At 47.7% G+C, this 21,118-nt stretch overlaps 1 protein-coding gene across 3 annotated transcripts in view; it reads right to left on the minus strand.

The window, feature by feature from the left end:
* GFRA2 (GDNF family receptor alpha 2) overlaps window positions 1–21,118 on the minus strand; it is a 144,399-nt gene that overhangs the window by 92,806 nt on the left and 30,475 nt on the right. For all 3 annotated transcript variants that reach the window (XM_038747227.1, XM_038747226.1, XM_038747225.1), the window contains one exon: window positions 13,335–13,689. In XM_038747227.1, the coding sequence (XP_038603155.1) occupies window positions 13,335–13,689 (355 nt within the window). The remainder of the gene's footprint in view (window positions 1–13,334; window positions 13,690–21,118) is intronic.

The following is a 21,118-nucleotide window of genomic DNA, read 5'->3' on the forward strand; positions in this document are numbered from 1 at the left end:
GTACATATTTACTATTCTATTTATTTTATTTTGTTAATATGTTTTGTTTTGTTGCCTGTCCCCCCCTTCTAGACTGTGGAGCCCGTTGTTGGGTAGGGACCATCTCCATATGTTGCCAACTTGTACTTCCCAAGCGCTTAGTACAGTGCTCTGCACACAGTAAGCACTCAATAAATACGATTGAATGAATGAATGAATGTATCAAACCGTATTATCTCCTCTCTACCCCAGCACTTAGCACAGTACCTGGCACATAGCAAGTGCTGAAAAATTTTTTTAAAAAATGATCAAGGAGCATTTGGAAACATCTGACCAACTCCAGGGGGCTGGCAGTTTCTTGGAATCAGGTTGGGATGTTACTGGGGAGAAAGAAAAGAGGGAACCAGGAAAGGTTCTACTTTTCCAGTCCTCAGACCTCCCAGAAATGCCTGCCTCACTGGGCCTTGGATCAGCCTTTAGTCTGAATGAGCTGAAACACAAGTCACTGGCCCCAAAACTTTTCTGACAATAAGGCCGGCTACAGGCTGTTGCTTCTTTCCAGGGTCCTGGATCCTTCCTAAGTCACTGGACACCTGCAGGGTCATCCCAAATCCCCGGTCCAGATCCCCTTTGGGTTCCTGGAAACTGAATGAATGGCACTCAGATCCTGCCTCTTCTAGGTTTCCCTATGGCTGAGAGGGGCCAAAATCTCCAGCAGTTCCACCACTCAGTCTGAAGGCAATATATCAATCAGTCAGTCACATTTATTGAGTGCTTACTCACTATACTAAGCACTTGGGAGTCTAGAGTCTAGAGGACAAGCTTACAGTCTACAGGGAGCAATGACCCCTGTCCAAAAACAAGATTCAGAGACATCAGGAAATTGGAAAATAGGATCCGGGCTCCATCTCCCCTAACCATCCCCACTTCTCTCTCTTTCCTTACTTTCCCACGACCATTACCCTTTCTCTCAGAGTACTATCTAAGCTGGTCAAAGAGGAGCGGGCAAGAGATTGTGGATGGCTCAGTGCACACCCTCACCATGTCCAGGTGAAAAAAATTCAGGTCAGGTCCTATCTGAGAAAGGACATCCTTTTCCCCTTTAAACATGGGAGCCTGAGACATGGTCACCCAAATAATAAAGAACCAGAAAAATTTCATGAATTTTCATGAACAAACTGTGCAAGTAGGAAAGAGTTCTTCCCCCCAGACCCCTCACATTTGTAGATGTAATAGCTCCTTCGACAGCACAGTCTAAGTCTGCTCTCTCTATTGGTGCTGGGACAGATTGGCAAGGAGTTCACAAATCATGGAGGAAAGGGGACAAGTGCACCTCCAAGAAATCAAGCAAGGAGGCCCAGAAATTTTCATGGCTTAGTGACTAGAGCCCAGGGCATTTGGCTTGTAATCTCTGCTCCATCACTTACCTGCTGTGTGACAACTTACCTGCTGAGTGCTTCAGTGTTCTCACCTATAAAATGGGGATGTAATATATGTTCTCCCTTCCCCTTAGGCTCTGAGTCCCATGTGGAAAAAATGGTATTTGTTCTGTGCCAGGCACTGTAGTAAGTGCTTGGGTAGATAACAAGCTCACCTGGTTCGACCCAGACTATGTTAATGATGGTATTTGTTGAGTGCTATGTGCAAAGCACTGTTCTAAGTGCTGGGGGGATACAAGGTAATCAGGTTGTCCCATGGGGGGCTCACAGTCTTCATCCCCATGTTACAGATGAGGGAACTGAGGCACAGAGAAGTTAAGCAACTTGCCCAAAGTCACACAGCTGACAAGTGTCCCACATGGGGCTCACAGTATCAATCTCCATAATACAGATGAGGTAACCCAGGCACAGAGAAGTTAAGTGGCTTGCCCAAGGTCACACAACAGACAAGTGACGGAGCCAGGATTAGAACCCAAGTCCTACTGACTCCCAAACCCACAGACTATCCACTAGGTCATGCTGCTTCTGGACTTTTTCCAATTTGATTATCCTGTATTTACCCCACAGGACTTGGCCCATAGGAAGCACTTAAATATAACACATTATTATTAGAAGAATTTCCTGAATTGGAGAGTGTTTAAGCCACCCCTGCTCTAAGTAGGACCTTAATCTTTATCTACTGGCACTGGATACTTCATTCCACACTGTCCTCCAGCCCCATTAGAGAAGCAGTGTACCTTCTCTACACTGGACCTGAAAGAACATGGATCTGAGAGGAAGAGGTCCTGGGTTCTAATTCTAACTCTGCCTCTTGCCTTTTGTGTGACCTTGGGCAAGTCACAACTTCTCTGTGCCTCTGTTTTCTCAACTATAAAATGGGGATTCAATACCTGTCCTCCCTCCTACTAAAACTGGGAGCCCCTTGTGGGACTGGGACCGCGCCTGACCTGATAAACTTGTATCTGCCTCAGGGCTTAGTACAGTGCTTGGCACATGTAAGCACTTAACAAATACAACGGTGGTTATTATTTTTAATGCTCCTTAAAGATATGGCCCAACATAAATTCAACATTCGGAACAAACCCCAGAATGGAGACATTCTTCTCATTCATTCAATTCATTCTATCATATTTATTGTGTGCAGAGCACTGAACTAAGCTCTTGGAAAATACAATTCTGCAATAAGGAGAGACAATCCCTGCCTGCAACAGGCTCACGGTCCAGAAGGGAGGAGACAGACAACCAAACAAGTAAACAGGCATCAGTATAAATAAATAGAATTAGAGATATATACACACACACATACCCCAAAACAAGTAAAGCACACTAATATAAATAAATAGAATTATAGATATGTACATACATACACAAGGGTAGAGCCAAGGGAGTGAGTCGGGGTGAGGTGGAGGGGAAGGGGGAGCTGAGGAAAAGGGGGCTTAGTCATTTCCCCACTCCGCAGAAACACAAGGGAGAGAATGTGGCAAGGATTTCTTCATCCCCTGCCACATTTCACTTCACTGTCAAAGAGAAGGGGGTCCAGGCAGAAATGCTGGAGCCTCCAGTGCCGGCTTCCTCCCTTGCTGTCCAGCCGCTGGGAGAGAATGGCTCAGATCACCAGCGGACCTTCTATAATTACGTCTCCAAGCCTCGTCCCACCAGGGAGGAAAGTTGGCAGCTTTAATTACCTCCACAGCAATCCCCAAGTCTTATCCGTTCACTGACTACAACTTGGTAGCTGCAACTTGTTGATTTCTTGGGGATTTCAAATCGGCCCTCCTGGAATTAAGGAAGGATTAACGAGGAGCAGCCAAGGATCCTTGCTTGGTTTATTTAAAACTCCCCCAGAGGAAGAAAACACTTAGGAAATATAGTGGAGGGGATGCTCTCACTCTGGCCCAGGAGCAAGTGGCACGGCAGAAAGAGTAATTAATAATAGAGGTATTTGTTAAATGCTTAGTATGTGCTAAGCATGGTCCTTAGCACTGGGGTAGATATAAGATAATCATGTTGCACAAGAGGCTCACAGTCTAAGTAGAAAGGAGAACGGGTATTGGAACCCCATTTTACAGATGAAAACACAAGTACAGAGACTTGACCAAGGTCACCCAGCCGACAAATGGCATAGCTGCAATTAAAACTCAGGTCCTCCATCTCTCAGGACTTTGCACTTTCTAATAGATCGTGCTGTCTAATTTTAGCCCTTCTCCCTCCAAGGCCTTGTTTCCGATTTTGAGGCCCCACGTGGCCTATGGCTATCTGGGGAGGAGCAAGGCATACAGTCATCTAGAATTCTCTTTGATGGGCCCCACTTATCCAATTCCTACCCTCCACAATATCCATTTGCATGGCTACTACATTATACATATATAAAATATATATATTTTTAGAGGGCCTGGGGAAAGCACTACACTTACGGTTTCTCACCCGGAGTATTTTTGTTTCTAAGGCCTTCAGCATGCCCCGGAGGCCCACCTAGACCCTGGGCCATGGTCTATTTTGCATCCAGGGACCCCATTCCTGCCTTAGCCTGCTATTTTGTCCCCAGGGGCTGAGACCACAAGTTTCAATCTATCAGTGGTATTTATTGAGTACATACGATGTGTGGAGCACTGTACTAAGCACTTGGGAGAGCAATACAAAAGAATTAGCAGACATTCCCTGCCCATAATGAGTTTACAGTCTAGAATTTCATATAGAAGCTTCCTTTCTTCTTTCAGTAGCTGTTGAACTCTACCATGGAAAACTACTCCTGAGCACTGCCACATAGGGGCTCCTCCTCTCCTCCTGGTTGTCTTTCCCTTTGGGCACCGTGCACCGTGTGCACAAATCGCAAGCTCTGTAGGGTCTGTTGCTTTATTATCCCTTCCTTCTTTCTTTCCTTTGCCTTTTCGACTCATCTTGCCTCCTGCTTCAGTTGGATTGTCACAACCTTCCGAGCCAGGAACGATAGATAGGAGTTAGACATTTCACAGTCCAGGATGGGGTTTACCCTGAAGGAGTGTGGGTTTATAAAAGTAAGAAATGGATACATCGTTCACCAAAGGTATTCTTCCTTCATGCCCAGGCCCATTATCTTATAAAAGTGGAGAATAGTTGGTGTGGGGGAATTATTCAGCCTTTTCTCAGGCCCCAAAAGACCCTTGGGAGACCCCATGCTGTGATCCCATGGGGCTTCTAATATTCGAGAAGCACAAGAAGCAGCGTGGCTAACTGGAAAGAGCCCGGGCTTTGAAGTCGGAGGTCATGGGTTCAAATTCCGGCTCCGCCAAAATTGTCAACTGTGTGACTTTGGGAAAGTCACTTAACTTCTCTGGGCCTCAGGGACCTCATCTGGAAAATGGGGATTAAGACTGTGAAACCCCCTGTGGGACAACCTGATCACCTTGTAACCTCCCCAGTGCTTAGAACAGTGCTTTGCACATAATAAGTGCTTAATAAATGCCATCATCATTATTATTATTATTCCAAGAAATGTGGCAGCCTGCTTATGCACAGAAGCTCACTTTCATGTACATGGGCTACAATGAGGCCAACCAATGGAGACAACAGGGGGATGGAGCCTCAGAGTATCACGGGCTGGGGCACAAAAAGTTAGGTAGTCATCCTTTCAAGAACTTCCCTCCCTGCAATAACAGCTCCATTTCTCCAACTGCCAGGAAGCCTGTGGGTACCAAGAGCCCTCAACTTCCACATGTCAATTCTTCCAGAGGAGATTCAAGCACCTCCACAATCCAGATACGCCCAACTGACCATAAACTAGCCCTAGGAACGTAACTTCCCCGTTAACCTGGCCCAGCTCACCTCTCAATCAGGGCTTCTCTCACCACATGTTGATCTGCCTCCAGCCTTGGTAGTCTCAAAGTACCCCATGTGATGGGGAAGACTCTCTTCCCAGAAGAAGAAAGGGGAGGGATGGTTTTATGGAAGGTCAGAGGGAAATGGAAGGTCAAGGAACACCAGTCATCTGTGTCTCTGGAAGAAACCCCTCCCCGCATGGAAATTTCCATTAAGCAGGGCCAATTTTAAATTAGGTAGCCTATTGGCACGTAGCATTTTAGAAAAATTTTAAGACGACTGAGACAGGGAGCAGCAAAAGAAAAGGCTCAGAGTTCTAAGGGGAAATTACCCCTCTGTGCTTGGAACCCCCAAAATTAGGCAAAAGAGGAGGGCTACCCAAAGCACTTGGTGCCATTAGCTGATTTGGAAATTTTTTTCAAGAGGCAGTATGGCCTGGTGCAAAGAACACAGCTCTTGGAGAAGGAGACTCAGGTTCCAGTCCCAGCTATGCCTCTGGACCTGGCCGTGTGACCTTGGGCCAGTCATTTAACCTCTCCATGCCTCAGCTTCCTCATCTGTATAATGGCAGAAAAATACCTGTTCTTTCTATCTCTTAGATGGTGAGCCCTTTTTGGGACAGGGACTGTGTTTAATTTGAATATCTGGCATCTAGTCCAGTGCCTGGAATATAGTAAGCACTAAATAATTACAATATTAGGGGAATGCTATATTAGGGTAAGGGAAGATTAAGCCTGCCACCCCTCTGCTTCCCAGCAGTATGGACTCGCGGGCCTGGGTCCAGACCATTGTGCCACCCTCCCCTGTACCCATTCCTCAGTGACCAAGACGATAAGAGCTACCCGAGTCTGAATTTCCATTTATATCCATCCCGGGAAAGTCAGAAACGGAGTAGTGCCTGTCCAGAGATATTTATAAACTTGGCACCCTTGGCAGACCAAGGGGAAAAAGATTACTTCCAAAGGCCTCTCCAAGAACGAACAGAACTCACAAAAGCTGTGACCACACCTCTTCTGATGGGATACATCCACTTAAGACAAATAATGAGGCAGATAGCTTACCCTGGGAGGCTGGAAGGTGCAGAGGTGCACTGAATGAGACTGGGAGAAGAAAATGTCCTGGAGTTCAGTCCATGTACCCTTGGTGCATTCCCAGGGAGGTGCAGGGATTTTACCACTCAGTTGGAAACCCTAGGAGGAAAAGCTTCTCCTCTCAGAATTCCCAAATCCTCAATCAGTCAATCCTACTTATTGAGCACTTACTGTGTGCAGAGCACTGTACTAAGTGCTTGGGCAAATACAACATAAAATAGAGTAGATAGATTCCCTGCTCACCACGAGCTTACTTCCTTCCACTAGCCAAAGCGAAAAATGCTAGAGACACAGTGGGAGTAAGGCCCAGGGAAAGGCTTGTCCTCTGAATTGAGCACTAAAATCAGTTTGAGCTGAGAGCCCAAGTTTCAAGCCAACAAGCCCACACCCCTCAAACCAGGCCCCTGGATTCCTCCTGCTTGCTGAATTCAGAGTGAAACCTGAAGGGAAGAGAACTGTTCTGAAGCCTTCTCCAAAGTCTGTCTGGAGGCCACACAATTAACTCTGCAGCCCTTCAAGGGACAGTCAAGATTTAACCTAAGGCTTCTTCATTTGCCTAGAATGTAGGAAATGCTTCAGTATTTTATTGTTAGTGACATTCAATTGGATGGCAGGGGGGAGTCTGTTAAATATCAAACCAATGATGTATTGCATCTGCCACTTAGCGCGCCTTACAGCTAATCAGTGGACTCGCCTTCATTTAGTGGCAGCAAGGGTGTGCACCACAGAGCTGCCCTAAGACTCTGTGCCAGGACTCTAAGCTCTGCCTTGGTATCAGCCTGGGTAAGCTCTGGGTTTGAGGGCAGGCACTTCTGCCGAAGACAGAAACAGGCAGGTTATGGGGCCATGGAGGGTGCTGGGAGGAGTTCTTCAAGGGTTGGGAACCAACAATCCCAGAAAGGGTTGCAGCCCCCATGGCCAGGCCCAATCCAGAGGTGTCAGGGATCTGATTTCCCACCCCTGTGATCTCCAAACTCTGTATGAAAAGCTCTTCATCCATTGTTCTAAGAGAGTGGAGTGGGGGAGAAAGAGAGTGAAGTGGGGGAATCGGAAGGGAGAGAAGAGAGAGGGAAATGGTGGGGGGAGAAAAGATAGGGAAGTTGCAGGGGAGGAAAGAGGAAAGTTGGGGGGAAAGAGAAAAGTTGGGGGAAGGAAAGATTGAAATGGTGGGGAGGAAAAGAGAGGGAAGTAGGGGGAGAAAAGGAGAGGGAAGTAGGGGGGAGAAAAGGAGAGGGAAGTAGGGGGAAGAAAAGGAGAGGGAAGTGGGGGGAGGAAAGGAGAGGGAAGTGGGGGGAAGAAAGGAGAGGGAAGTGGGGGGAGGAAAGGAGAGGGAAGTGGGGAGAGGAAAGGAGAGGGAAGTCGGGGGAGGAAAGGAGAGGGAAGTGGGGGGAGGAAAGGAGGGGGAAGTGGGGGGAGGAAAGGAGAGGGAAGTGGCGGGAGGAAAGGAGAGGGAAGTGGGGGGAGGAAAGGAGAGGGAAGTGAGGGGAGGAAAGGAGAGGGCAGTGAGGGGAGGAAAGGAGAGGGAAGTGAAGAAGAAGAAAGTAAATTTAAACCTGTAGAAGACTGGCCTAGTGGATAGAGGACAGGCTTGGTAGTCGGAAGGACCTGGATTCTAATCCCAGTTCCTCCACTTGTCTGCTGTGTGACTTTGGGCAAGTCACTTAACTCCTCTGTGCCTCAGTTACCTCTTCAGTTAAATAGGGACTAAGACTGTGAACCCAATGTGGGATACGGACTGTATCCAACCTGATAGAGAAGCAGTGTGGCTTAGTGGAAAGAGCATGGGCTTGGGAGTCAGAGGACGTGGATTCTAATCCCATCACCGCCACCTGTCTGCTGTGTGACCTTGGGCAAGTCACTTAACTTCTCTGTGCCTCAGTTACCTTGTATGTAAAATGGGGATTTAAAGTGTGAGCGCCTCCTGGGATAAGCTGATTACCCCGTATCTACCCCAGCACTTAGAATAGTGCTTGGCACATAGTAAGCACTTAACAAATACCATTATTATTATTATTATTATCATTAGTTTGTATCTACCCCAGTGATTAGTAAAGTACCTTGGCACACAGTAAGTGCTTACCATAAAAAAGTTTTAATCCATACTCCCCCAGTCAGTCAACAGTGCAAATAGAAATAGAACATCAGCCTCCTCTCCTCTGTTTTCTCTGCCCCATACATCCATCCCTTCATCCCTTTCCACCCCAAAGCAAGCTCACTTCTCCAAGACCACAATTTCAAAGATGGAAAATAAAAACTGGAAACACATTGCAGTCTTCAATCTCTCTCTCCCCCGACCCAATCTCAGCCTAAACTTAATTTCATGCTGGAACAGGTCTGTAATTAATGCTCTGCAGTGCTGCTTCCTCGAGCCCTGGCTGAGCACATTCGGAATACAAGCTCTATCACTGTCCTGAACCAACTTTACCCAGGGTAGCTCTGGTCTGGTCTGACCAAGAGGCAAGGGCGAACATCCCTCCAAAAATGCCTGGCTCATCTGACCACTGCAATGACCACCAGAAGCACCTTTTTCATTACCCCAAGTCCTGTGCATTCCTCTCTAGGGAGTAGAAGTCATTTTTTTATGTTATTTGTTAAGCACTTACTATATGCCAGGTACTGTACTAAGCACTGGGAAGAATACAAGATAATCAGGCTGGACATAGTTCCTGCCCCACACAGAGCTCACAGTCTCAATCCCCATTTTAGAGATGAGGTAACGAAGGCAGAGAGAAGTGACTTGCTCAAGGTCACATAGCAGGCAAGTGGCGGAGGCAGGATTAGAACCCAAGTTCTCTGATTCCCAGGTCTGTGCTTTTTTCTTTAGGCCACGCTGCTTCTTCTGAACCACATTTGAGTAGGAAAAATAACCCTGATGGAATTTTTTGCTTGAATCCTGACTCATTGCCCAACCTTATTGTCTCTAGCTCTGCCAATCTCTATATTGAAGGCAATTCCTCGCCCCCCACCAGTCCCGTTCTTTGGCCCGCTCACTTTTCCAGACTTGGAAGTGACCTTTGACCCCACGCCTGGTGAGGCCTGGAAAGTCCGTTCAAGATTAAGCCCAGCCTTAATACTTCCCATCCACTCAGCCAACCAACCAGCGACATTCACTGAGTGCCAGAATCTAGAGAAACTACACTGAAAGCAAAAAGACACGGTCCCTGTCCTCAGCAACCTTACTGTCTAATGGGGAACAGAGGCAGGCATAAATGATTTGCACGTTGTGGAAGCAGGAAAAAATAGGCAAGCAGGCATATGTCAGGATGAAGTGGCTTCCTAAATCATTCACTATTCATATATCCATCAGAGCTGAGGAGGAGTACGAATACAAAAGTGCTTAAGATGGTGGCCAGGTTGACATAATTTGGGATTTGGGGAATTTATCACGAAAGCCTTCTTGGAGGATGAGGGATTTCAAGAAGACTTTGAAGATGGGGAGAGCCATGGACTGGTAGGTTTGACAGAAAAGGGAATTCCAGGCAGAAGGAAATGTGTAAGGGGTGTGAAGTTGGGGAATGGAGAACCAGGTGCAGTTAGGTTAGTTCATGAGGGACAAATAATAAAAGCTGGATCCACCTGCCTCAGCCAATCCCCTGCTTCCTGCTCCACATTTTCTCCTGTTTGGGGAACTCTCTCCCCTACTTCTTCTCCTTTTTTCCCCTAGTAACTCCCAACTCTCCCACAACACAACTCCCACTTTTGTGCATCCTCTAGACTATAAACTCACTGGGGAAAAGGAATGGGTCTACCAACCCTGTGCATTGTACTCTCCCAGTTGCTTAGTACAAGTGTTCTGCATACAATAAGCCCTCAATGAACATGATTACATTAAGTGTGAAAATACAGCCTTTAGTCACACCAAGGGAGTCACCGGTATACCTAGAGTCCTGTGACAGAGAGGGGTGTTCAAAAGGATCTTACTGATAACCCCAGTGTGACAGGCCCAGCTTGGCTCATGGTTCTCAGGAGAAAGTTCATGAGTCACTGGTAAAATCTCCAACTGGACCAACTCAGGCCTTTCAAAGGAAGCAGAGGTAGGATTGGTCATTAAAAGTCTTCCATTTTTTTGTCTCCAACTCCTGAAGAGTCAATCCCGCTCCTCCTGGGGACAAGGACAAGCAGCAGAAAAGTGCTGTTCACGTAAACTCCTTGAGGGTAGAGATTGTGTCTACCAATTCTACTGTACTGTCCTCTCCCAAGAGCTTAATGCAGTGCATTGCACGCAGTAGGCATTCAGTAAATGTTACTGACAGGAATCCAAAGAGTTCCTGTGGGGGTTGCTTCAGGCCCTCGTGCCCATCTTCTTGGTTAGCCATTCCCATTCCCGGGGGTGGGCTGCTACCTCAGCCAGCAACACCAGAAGTGGAGGCCGCCGTGGGACGCTCCAAAACACTGACTCCAGAAATATGAGAAGCAGCGTGGCTTAGTGGCAAGAGCAAGGGCTTAGGGGTCAGAGGTCATGGGTTCTAATCCCCTCTCCGCCACTTGTCAGCTGTGTGACTTTGGGTGAGTTGCTTAACTTCTCTGGGCCTCAGTTACCTCATCTGTCAAATGGGGATGAAGACTGTGAGCCCCATGTGGGGCAACCTGATTACCTTGTATCTACCGCAGCGCTTAGAACAGCTAAGTGCCTAACAAATCCCATCATCATCATTATTATTGTTATTATTATTATTATTATTAATAAATACCAGCTCTGGATAACTGGATGGGAATGGGGCAACTGATCAGGTGCCTAGCTGCACCCTGGGGCCAGTCCCAACTGACCATCGGGTTGGACATGGTCTAACAATAATAATAATATCAATCACTCATTCATGGTATTTATTGAGTGCAGAGCACTATATAAGTGCTTGGGAGAGTACAATACAAGAGAGTTGGTAGACCCGTTAAGTGCCTGTTGTGTGCCAACCCCTGTGTACTAGCTGCTGGAGTAGATACAAGATAGTCAGATTGGAAACAGACCCTGTCCCACAAGGGGCTCACACTCTAAGGGAGAGAGAGAACCGATAATGAATCCCCATTTTACAGATGAAGAAACTGAGGCAAAAAGAAGCTTAGCAACTTGCCCAAGGTCACACAGCTGGTGTCAGTTCTTCTGTCTCCTGGTCCTTTGCTGCGCCCCAAAAAATAGTAATTTTTTTCCCCATTTTCAAAAGAATATGTGTTTGTCTTGCTGTCCAAGTCTGAAAAATCCTTCCCTTCCAGAAAAAAATCCCTTTCCTTTGCAAGGCCTCACAGAAACTACTAGATTGGTAGGACCAATCAATCCATGAGTGGTATTTACTGAGCACCTACCAAGTGTGAAGCACTGTGCTGAGCACTTGGGAGAGTTTAACAAAAGCCAGACAAACATTCCCTGCCTCAGAGAGTAAAATGCTTCCCGATATCCGTTGTCTCCCACCACTCTGCTAGATTCATTCATTCAATCGTATTTATTGAGCGTTTACTGTGTGCAGAGCACTGTACTAAGCGCTTGGGAAGTACAAGTTGGCAACAACTTGATACGTTCCTTCTCTTCTTCTACTTGTAGGTGAGCACACTTCTCGGTCCATTTAGACTGGGATCCCATTGGGTAATGGCTGGATCTAATTCCCTATTTGGAGCCATCCCATCTGAGTCATGGTTGAGAGGGAAAGTCTGGACTCTCAGGCTGGGGAAGGAACCAGGGGATGCCTGTCCCCTGCCTTCAGTCACGGCTTCGCCCAAACCAAACAGATGAGAACACTTTCTAACTGTTAAAAATCTCCAAGAGAAGGCCTGGGAGCTCACTAAATGATTATTCATAAAAACGATAATAATCCTTTTCTTCACCTCATAACCAGCTCCTAGGCCAGAGCTCCCAGGCTTCTCTCCCCCTAGGCATTCCCTCTCCGCTACCCAAGGCACAACTCCCAGCCTGCCTCCTTAAAAAGGCCCCAAGACCAGCACCGCCACAACCGCTGCCTCTTCCTCAGGCAGAGAAGCCCTGAGTGGATTACAGGAGGAGGATCAAAAACTGAAGCGTAGAGATGGGAGGAGGCGGCAGAGGGGGATGAGGAAGTGGTGGAGGGGGAATGAGGAGGTGGCAGAGGTGGAATGGGTGGCAGCAGAGGGGGAATGAGGAGGCGGCTGGGGGGAATGAGGAGGCAGTGGGGGGGCAAATGAGGAGTGGTGAAGAGGGGATGAGGCGGTGGCGGAGGGGGGAATGAGGAGGCAGTGGAGGGGGGAATGAGGCGGCGGCGGAGGGGGAAATGAGGAGGTGGTGGAGGGGGAAATGAGGAGGCAAAAGAGGGGGGATATGGAGGTGATGGGGGCAGGAGGGGTGAGGAGGCAACAGAGGGGATGAGGAGGCAACAGAGGGGATGAGGCGGCGACAGAGGGGATGAGGCGGCGACAGAGGGGATGAGGCGGCGACAGAGGGGATGAGGCGGCGACAGAGGGGATGAGGAGGCGACAGAGGGGATGAGGAGGCGACAGAGGGGATGAGGAGGCGACAGAGGGGATGAGGAGGCAACGGAGAGCGGGATGAGGAGGCGATGGAGAGCGGGATGAGGAGGCGACGGAGAGCGGGATGAGGCGACGGAGAGTGGGATGAGGAGGCGACGGAGAGTGGGATGAGGAGGTGACGGAGAGTGGGATGAGGAGGCGACGGAGAGTGGGATGAGGAGGCGACGGAGAGTGGGATGAGGAGGCGACGGAGAGTGGGATGAGGAGGCGACGGAGAGTGGGATGAGGAGGCGACGGAGAGTGGGATTAGGAGACGACGGAGAGTGGGATGAGGGGGTGACGGAGAGTGGGATGAGGGGGTGACGGAGAGTGGGATGAGGGGGTGACGGAGAGTGGGATGAGGTGGCGATGGAGAGTGGGATGAGGAGGCGATAGAGAGTGGGATGAGGAGGCGATAGAGAGTGGGATGAGGAGGCGATAGAGAGTGGGATGAGGAGGCGACGGGATGGGGGGGTGATGAGAAAGCAGCAGAGGCGGGGGATGAGGAGGTGGCAGAGACGGGAGGAGGCAGACCAGACAAAGAGAGGCTCAGATTCCTTACCGGCAGAGGTGGTCCGTCCGGCACACGTTACGCAGGTCGAGGCAGTTGGGCTTCTCCTTGTCCTCATAGGAGCAGCTGGGGAGGATGGTCTGCCGGCGGCGCTCAGCACAGGCCTGGTCCCGGCAGGAGCAGAAGAGCATGCGGTAGGTGTACTCGCTGGGCACGCGGTCAAAGAACTGGCGCAGGGCCTTGTGGCACTTGCGGCGGTTACAGCGCTCCACGGGGGAAATCTCCCTGTTGCAGATGGAGATGTAGGCTGAGCGCAACTTCTTGCAGTTGTCGTTCAGGTTGCAGGCCTTGGCAGCATCCAGACAGTGGTTGCTTTTGGTGCTCAAGGCCGCATCAGCCCCCGTCCCTGGAAGGGGGAAGGAACAGAATGGAGATGAGCGCTCGGCTGGAGGCAGAACAAGGGTAAAGAACCAATCCCGGCTCTTCCCTACTCTACCCCAGGGCTGGAGCTCTTGATTATCCAGAGCTAATTACCCATCTGTGGATATACAGGCCGTTGCTTCCCTTCCCTCTGCCACCTGCATTTTGGTACATCTCCCCATTGGCTACACCCCTTTTACCAAACTCCGAGCAAAGTCAATCGATCGAATCTCCCAAGCACTTGAGAAACACCGTGGCTCAGTGCAAAGAGCCCGGGCTTTGGAGTCAGAGGTCTTGGGTTCAAATCCCGGCTCCACCAATTGTCAGCTGTGTGACTTTGGGCAAGTCACTTCACTTCTCTGGGCCTCAGTGACCTCATCTGTAAAATGGGGATTAAAACTGTGAGCCCCCCGTGGGACAACCTGATCACCTTGTAACCTCCCCAGCGCCTAGAACAGTGCTTTGCACATAGTAAGCACTTAATAAATGCCATTATTATTATTAATACAGTTCTCTGCACACCGTAAGTGCTCGATAAATACGACTGATTGAATAGAGTGCTTACTTTGTGCAGAGTACTGTATGTACTATAGATTTAGAATACAATCCAGTTGGTAAACATGATCCCTGGCCTGAGGGAGCTCACTCTCTAGAAAGGAGCTGCCAGGCAAACTCTGCATCTACGCCCTTTGCTAGCAGCCTCATGAAAGGTTTGTCAACAGAAAGTCCAATTACAGAGTCTGATCCCAATTATGTCTGGCCAATCTTTAAACATTTTTCTGTCTCGAGCCTGCTAATCCTCTAACCCTCTCCCCAGTGGTTTGGAATACCGTCCATCTCCAGACATCACTGACCTAGGCCAACCTACCCCCATCAGCACAGAAATCATGAGGCCAGCTCCCATAAACATACACGTCCACATCCAACTGAGCCCCAAACCACTTCCAAGTATGGGATTGGCCGGGCCTCTTCTCTGTCCCAATAATGTGGGTCATCAAGAGTTGAACAGACCAGCTAAAATGAGATTTGGAGATACCCTGTGATCTACAGGTTATATTTGTCTATGTTTTCCTCAGTCCCAAGATTGGAAAGTAGATTGGCCTACTGTGTTGTTAATAAGTACTTAGTCAATTGAATTTGAGCACTGTACTAAGCACTTGGGAGAGTGCAATATGACAATAAACGGTCATTCCCCTCCCACAACGAGCATCCTGTTCCTAATTACCGGCTCAGCCTCATCTGCAGCACCAGCCCCAGATAAGAGGACAGAGGGCAAGCGACCTCCCCTTGGTTATAATAATGATAATAATAATAGTAATGGTGTTTGTTAAGTGCTCACTATATGTCAAGCACAGTTCTAAGCGCTGGGGTGGATACAAGGTAATCAGGTTGTCCCATGTGGGGCTCACCGTCTCAATTTACATTTTGCATATAAGGTAACAGACACGGAAAAGTTAAGTGGCTTGCCCAAGGTCACACAGCAGACAAGTGGTGGAGCCTGGATTAGAGCCCACTGCTCTGACTTCCAAACCTGTGCTCTTTCCAATAAGCAACACTGCTTCTGGTTCCTAGAGGTCTGAGGAATCCAGATCTAAATTGATGGTGGAACCAGTCACAAGTACATCCAGGGATTAGGAATCCAGTTTCCCCCAACTCTGGTTCTGTCCATCAAACCACCCCTACAGAAAGGTCTGGATCCCAGGCATGGACCAAAATCCCTCTTCCCCAGCCCGACACTCCAAAGTGACTTGAGAAGTGGCTAGAAGTCACTCCAAAGTGACTAGAGAAGTGGTGAGGTGTAGTGGATAGAACACGAGCCTTAGAATCAGAAGATCCTGGGTTCTAATCCCAGCTCTGCCACTCGTTTGCTGTGTGACCTTGGGCAAGTCACTTCACTTCTCTGTGCCTCAGTTACCACATCTGTAAAATGTGTACAGACTGTGAGCCCCACATGGGCCAGGGACCGTATCCAACCCGATTTGCTTGTATCCACCCCAGTTTTTAGTACAGTGCAGGCACATATTAAGCACTTAATACCCCAATTACTATTATTATTGCTTTCAATGACGAGTTAGGTTTTCCTTTCAAACTGTCTGCCTGCCTACGATTGGCAGGCAGGGAGGAGGATGGGATTGAGGCCGCTGAGACAGCAAGGGAAAGAAAATGTGAGTGGAAGAGCATGCACGAGAGAAAGAGGGAAGGAGTGAGAAAGGAGTGAGAAACAAGAGATAAATTAGGAAGGTCTTAGAGAGAGTAAAGGGAGGAGGCACTGAATGGGAACAGTGGCTAATTTAGGCCTGTGGCTGCTTTTAGGTTCCCAGGTGCTCTGTTCCCTCTCCTCTCAGCATGTTCCTGTGCTAATGCTAGAGTAATTATAGCCTCAGTTGCTTCCATTTGGAGCTTGAATAGAGAAAGCACTCTCTATGGGGAAAAAAAATGTAAACTCCTGGGCCAAGACTTGGTAAATTTCCTAGAAAAAAAGGGAAATGCATCAGTGCCAACAGGTAATTGCCTAGTTACCAGGAAAACACCGCTCCAGGACTGAGAACACTGGGGAAGTCAGGTGCTGGTCTGTGGTGGCCAGTTGTGACAATGAATCGCCCACTGTGAGAGAGCAGACAGGGCCCGACCAAGAAGCAAGTCTGGGTTCAGAGCTTGCTCTCCGGGCTCTTCCTTGGAGCGGGATCCCAGCGTTGAAAATTCCCGGGCTTCCTGGGGGCCAGAGAAGTGCATGAGGGAGAGAAGAGGCTTCTGGGAAGCAATTCCTCCAGGGCATCGACCCCCTGGGAAGCAGCATGGCCTAGTGGCAAGAACACGGGCTTGGGAGTCAAAGGACGTGGGTTCTAAACCCAGCTCCACCACTCGTCTGCTGTATGACCTTGGGGAAGTCACTTCACTTCTCTGTGCCTGTTACCTCATCTGTAAAATGGGCCCATGTGGGATAACCTGATTACCTTGTATGTATCCCAGAGCTTAGAATAATGTTAGGCAGGTAGTAAGCGCTGAACAAATACCATCATTTTTATTCATCATCATCATCATCATAAATCGTATTTATTGAGCGCTTACTATGTGCAGAGCACTGTACTAAGCGCTTGGGAAGTACAAATTGGCAACATATAGAGACAGTCCCTACCCAACAGTGGGCTCACAGTCTAAAAGGGGGGAGACAGAGAACAAAACCAAACATACTAACAAAATAAAATAAATAGAATAGATATGTACAAATAAAATAAATAAATAAAGTATAAAAATATGTACAAACATATATACATATATGCAGGTGCTGTGGGGAAGGGAGGGAGGTAAGATGGGGGGATGGAGAGGGGGACGAGGGTGGAAGTTCTGGGTGGAAAACTGGGCCGAGATACAAAGGAGAGAGGAGTGCGGTTGTCACCACGGATACAAATTTACGTCTGTTATCCTTCCTGACCTATCCCCCCGACTTGCCAAAGCTACTGTACCAGCCTCTCCCTGACCTCCCCACCCAGGCAAAGCTCGACTAAAAGCACTGCGGAAAAGAATTATGCACCCCACGTGGCAGATTCAAATGGCAAACAGCTGCCTGGGTGAGAGCCTCTGCTTTAATAACTCTTGGTGCTTTCTGAAACATTAACAAATTAATCCTCCCAGCCCGTGGGAGGCAGCTCTGTCTCATTATCCTGCCCTGATGAGGAGAGGCAGGTGGGGAGACTAGCGGAACCCAATCAGACAGTGGGCGAGGTCCCCAAGAGACCCCGCTCCCAAAAGCACCCCTGAAATTCTCCACTTGTGTGGACACTGTGGGTTTTTGATATGTGCCACACACACTACACACAAATCCTTGGTTCCCCACGGCACCCCAGGGGACAGCAACTCTCCCTATCTATGGAAGCAGCAGGGCCTAGTGGATAGACTGGGCCTGGGAGTTAGAAGGATCTGGGTTCTAATCCCAGCTCCGCCACTTGTCTGCTGTGTGACCTTGGGCAAGTCACCTCACTTAGCCTCAGTTAACCTCATCTGTAAAATGAGGATTAATAGTGTGAGTCCCATGTGGGACAGGGACTGTGTCCACCCTGATTAGCTCGCATCTACCCCAGGGCTTGACACACAGTAAGCGCTTAACAATTACCATCATTATTATAATTTATTTGGGACCAACAGCCCCCAATCCATCCTTTCTTCCTTTCATTCATTCAATCGTATTTATTGAGCGCTTACTGTGTGCAGAGCACTATCCTAAGTGCTTGGAAAGTACAAGGGGCCACTTCTGCCCGTGGGCCACAGTGTCCCCAAACTCCCTGGGCCCTGTTGCTGGCCCTGAAATGCCTCCTGCAGGGCTAGGTCGAATGGACCAGGGACTGCTCAGAGCTTCTTAGCCGCTCATGAGCAACTTGGGAAAGATCAGTTTCCACTTAATTCACCAATCAATGAAAACCTCACTCAGATCTATTGAAAGGGGAATCAACAGTGTCACTCAGATCTATGGATGGGGGAATAATACAGTGTCACTCAGAGCTATGAAAAGGGGGAATTTCCACAGTGTCACTCAGACCTATGGAAAGAGGAATTCTCCAGTGTCATTCAGACCCGCGAAGAGAGGAATTCTTCACTGTCACTCAAATCCAAGGAAAGAGAAATTCTTCAATGTCACTTCTCACAAGATCTTTGGAAACAGTAATTCTGGATTATCACTCAGCTCTATAGAAAGAGAAATTCCACCTTATCACTCAGATCTATGGAAAGGGGAATTGTACAGTGTCACTCAGACCTTTGGAAAGGCAAGTTCTACACTGACACGCAGATCGATGGCATGGGAGAGTTAGTACAGTGCTAAGCGCTTAGTACAGTGCTCTGAACACAGTAAGCGCTCAATAAATAAGATTGACTGAATGAATGACTGAACCCTGCCCCAAAATTCCTGGAAGCAACCTGAACCTGTCCACCTCAGGCTCCTCAAAGTATTCTTAAGCACCTACTGTAAGCAGAGTGCTGTATGTATTAAATACTTGGAAGAGTACAAAAGAGTAAGAGACTTGGCCCCTGCCCTCAAGGAGTTTGCAATCCAGTAGGGGGGCTGATAGGCACAAGTAATGCACAAATAGTGGGAAGAAGAGAAAGAAACAAAGTAACGGTTGGTGGCAGGAATACAGTAGGATACATATAAAAGTGTAAATCAATGTAAGTTGAGAAAATAATAATAATGATGATGGTATTTGTTAAGCGCTTACTATGTGCAAAGCACTGTTCTAAGCGCTGGCACTGTTCTAAGCGCTTTTCTAAGAGAAAAGACCCAAAAGCCAAAGGTAGGTGAAGAAACCTAAGTGCTAAGGGCAACTTTGGGTGGGAAAACAGTGCTTAATTGGAGAAAGGCTCCCGGAAGAGCTGGATCTTGAAGATGGATGGATGGAGATCTGGAGACTGGTAGATTTGAAGGAAGAGGCTCCTTTCAGAATACGAACTCAGTGAGAGACATGGGACTGGGTCTAACCTGATCATCTTGTATATACCCCAGTGCTTAATACAGTGCTTGACACATAATAAGTGTCTAACAAATGCCATTATTATCATTATTACCATTAATATAGACAGGAGGAAGGGAGCAAGGAGTTGTAGGTGGGAGAATTGAGAATGGCTCTCAGGCATTTCTCAGGGTGCCATCATATAGGTGACAGAGAAAGCTCTTGGAGTCTCATTAATAATAATAATAATAATATTTGTTAAGCATTTACTATTCTATTTATTTTGTTAATAATGTGCATCTAGCTTTACTTCTATTTATTCTGTTGACTTGACACCTGTCCACATGTTTTGCTTTGTTGTCTGTCACCCCCTTCTAGACTGTGAGCCCATTGTTGGGTAGGGACCGTCTCTATATGTTGCCAACTTTTACTTCCCAAGCGCTTAGAACAGTGCTCTGCACACACTAAGCGTTCAATAAATACAACTGAATGAATGAATGAATGTGCCGGGTACTGTTCTAAATCACAGGGGTATATACCAGGTAATTGTGCCAGACACAGTCCTTGACCCAAATGGACCCCAAGGACCAAACTAAGCCCCCAATTTCCTCAGCTCCCCCTCCCATCTGCATCACCTTGACTCGCTCCCTTTACTCTTCCCCCACCCCACAGCACTTATGTATATATCTATAATTCTATTTATTTATATTGATGCCTGTTTACTTGTTTTGATGTCTGTCTTCCCTTCTAGACTATAAACCCGCTGTGGGCAGGGATCGCCTCTCTTTATTGCTGAACTGTACTTTCCAAGCTCTTAGTACAGTGCTCTGCACCCAGTAAGTGCTCAATAAATACAATTGAATGAATAAATGCATGAAATAGGATTTACAGTCTAAGTAGGAGGGAGAACAAGGATTGAATCACAGTTTTCCAGATGAGGAAACAGCCACAGAGAAATTATGTGACTTGCCCAAGGTCACATAGCAAACAAGTGGCAGCACCTAGATTAGAACCCAGGTCCACTGATTCCCTAAACCTGAGCTCTTTCTACTAGGCCATGCTGCTCCTCTAGCTCATTAAGGGCAGAGAACACACATTTTGTCCCTGTTATACTCTCTCAATCACTAAAGCATAGTGCCTAACACTCAGACGCACAACAAATGCCAGTGATGGATTCGTCAAACCAATGCCCACCTCCACCTAAGTCCATCCAGAATCCTTTACTACTCAGGTTGGAAGCAATCTTAAGCAGAGAAGCAGTGCAGTTTAGTGGATGGAGCACAGTTCTGGGAGTCGGGAGGACCTGGGTTCTAATCCTGGCTCTGCCACTTGTCTACTGCGTGACCTTCGATTAATCGTTTAACTTCTCTGTGCCTCGGTTACCTCATCTGTAAAATGGGGATTGAGTCTGTGAGCCCCACATGGAACAGGGACTGTGTCCTACCCAATTTGTTTGTATCCACCTCAACGTTTAATAATAATAATAATAATAATAATAATAATAATAATAATAATAATAGTAATGGTATTTGGTAAGTGCTTACTATGGGCAAAGCACTGTTCTAAGCACTGGGGGGTTACAATGTGATCAGGTTGTCCCACATGGGGCTCACAGTCTTAATCCCCATTTTACAGATGAGGGAACTGAGGCACAGAGAAGCAAAGTGACTTGCCCAAAGTCACACAGCTGACAATTGGCGGAGCCGGGACTTGAACCCATGACCTCTGACTCCAAAGCCTGTGCTCTTTCCACTGAGCCACGCTGTTTAGTACAGTGCCTGGCAAATATAAGCACTTATCCAATACCATCATTATTATATCCACACCTGGATAAATGAACTCTCCCAACAGGCCTCTCCACACACCCAGCATCAGCTCCAAATTTAAAGAAAAAGAGTCCTGGGGTGATAATTACAGAAAACCACCTTCAGCACTTTTCTCTTTGTTTTTTATGGTATCTGTTAAGTGCTTACT

Source organism: Tachyglossus aculeatus, chromosome 5 (assembly GCF_015852505.1).
Source record: "Tachyglossus aculeatus isolate mTacAcu1 chromosome 5, mTacAcu1.pri, whole genome shotgun sequence".
Classification (NCBI taxonomy): Eukaryota; Metazoa; Chordata; class Mammalia; order Monotremata; family Tachyglossidae; genus Tachyglossus; species Tachyglossus aculeatus.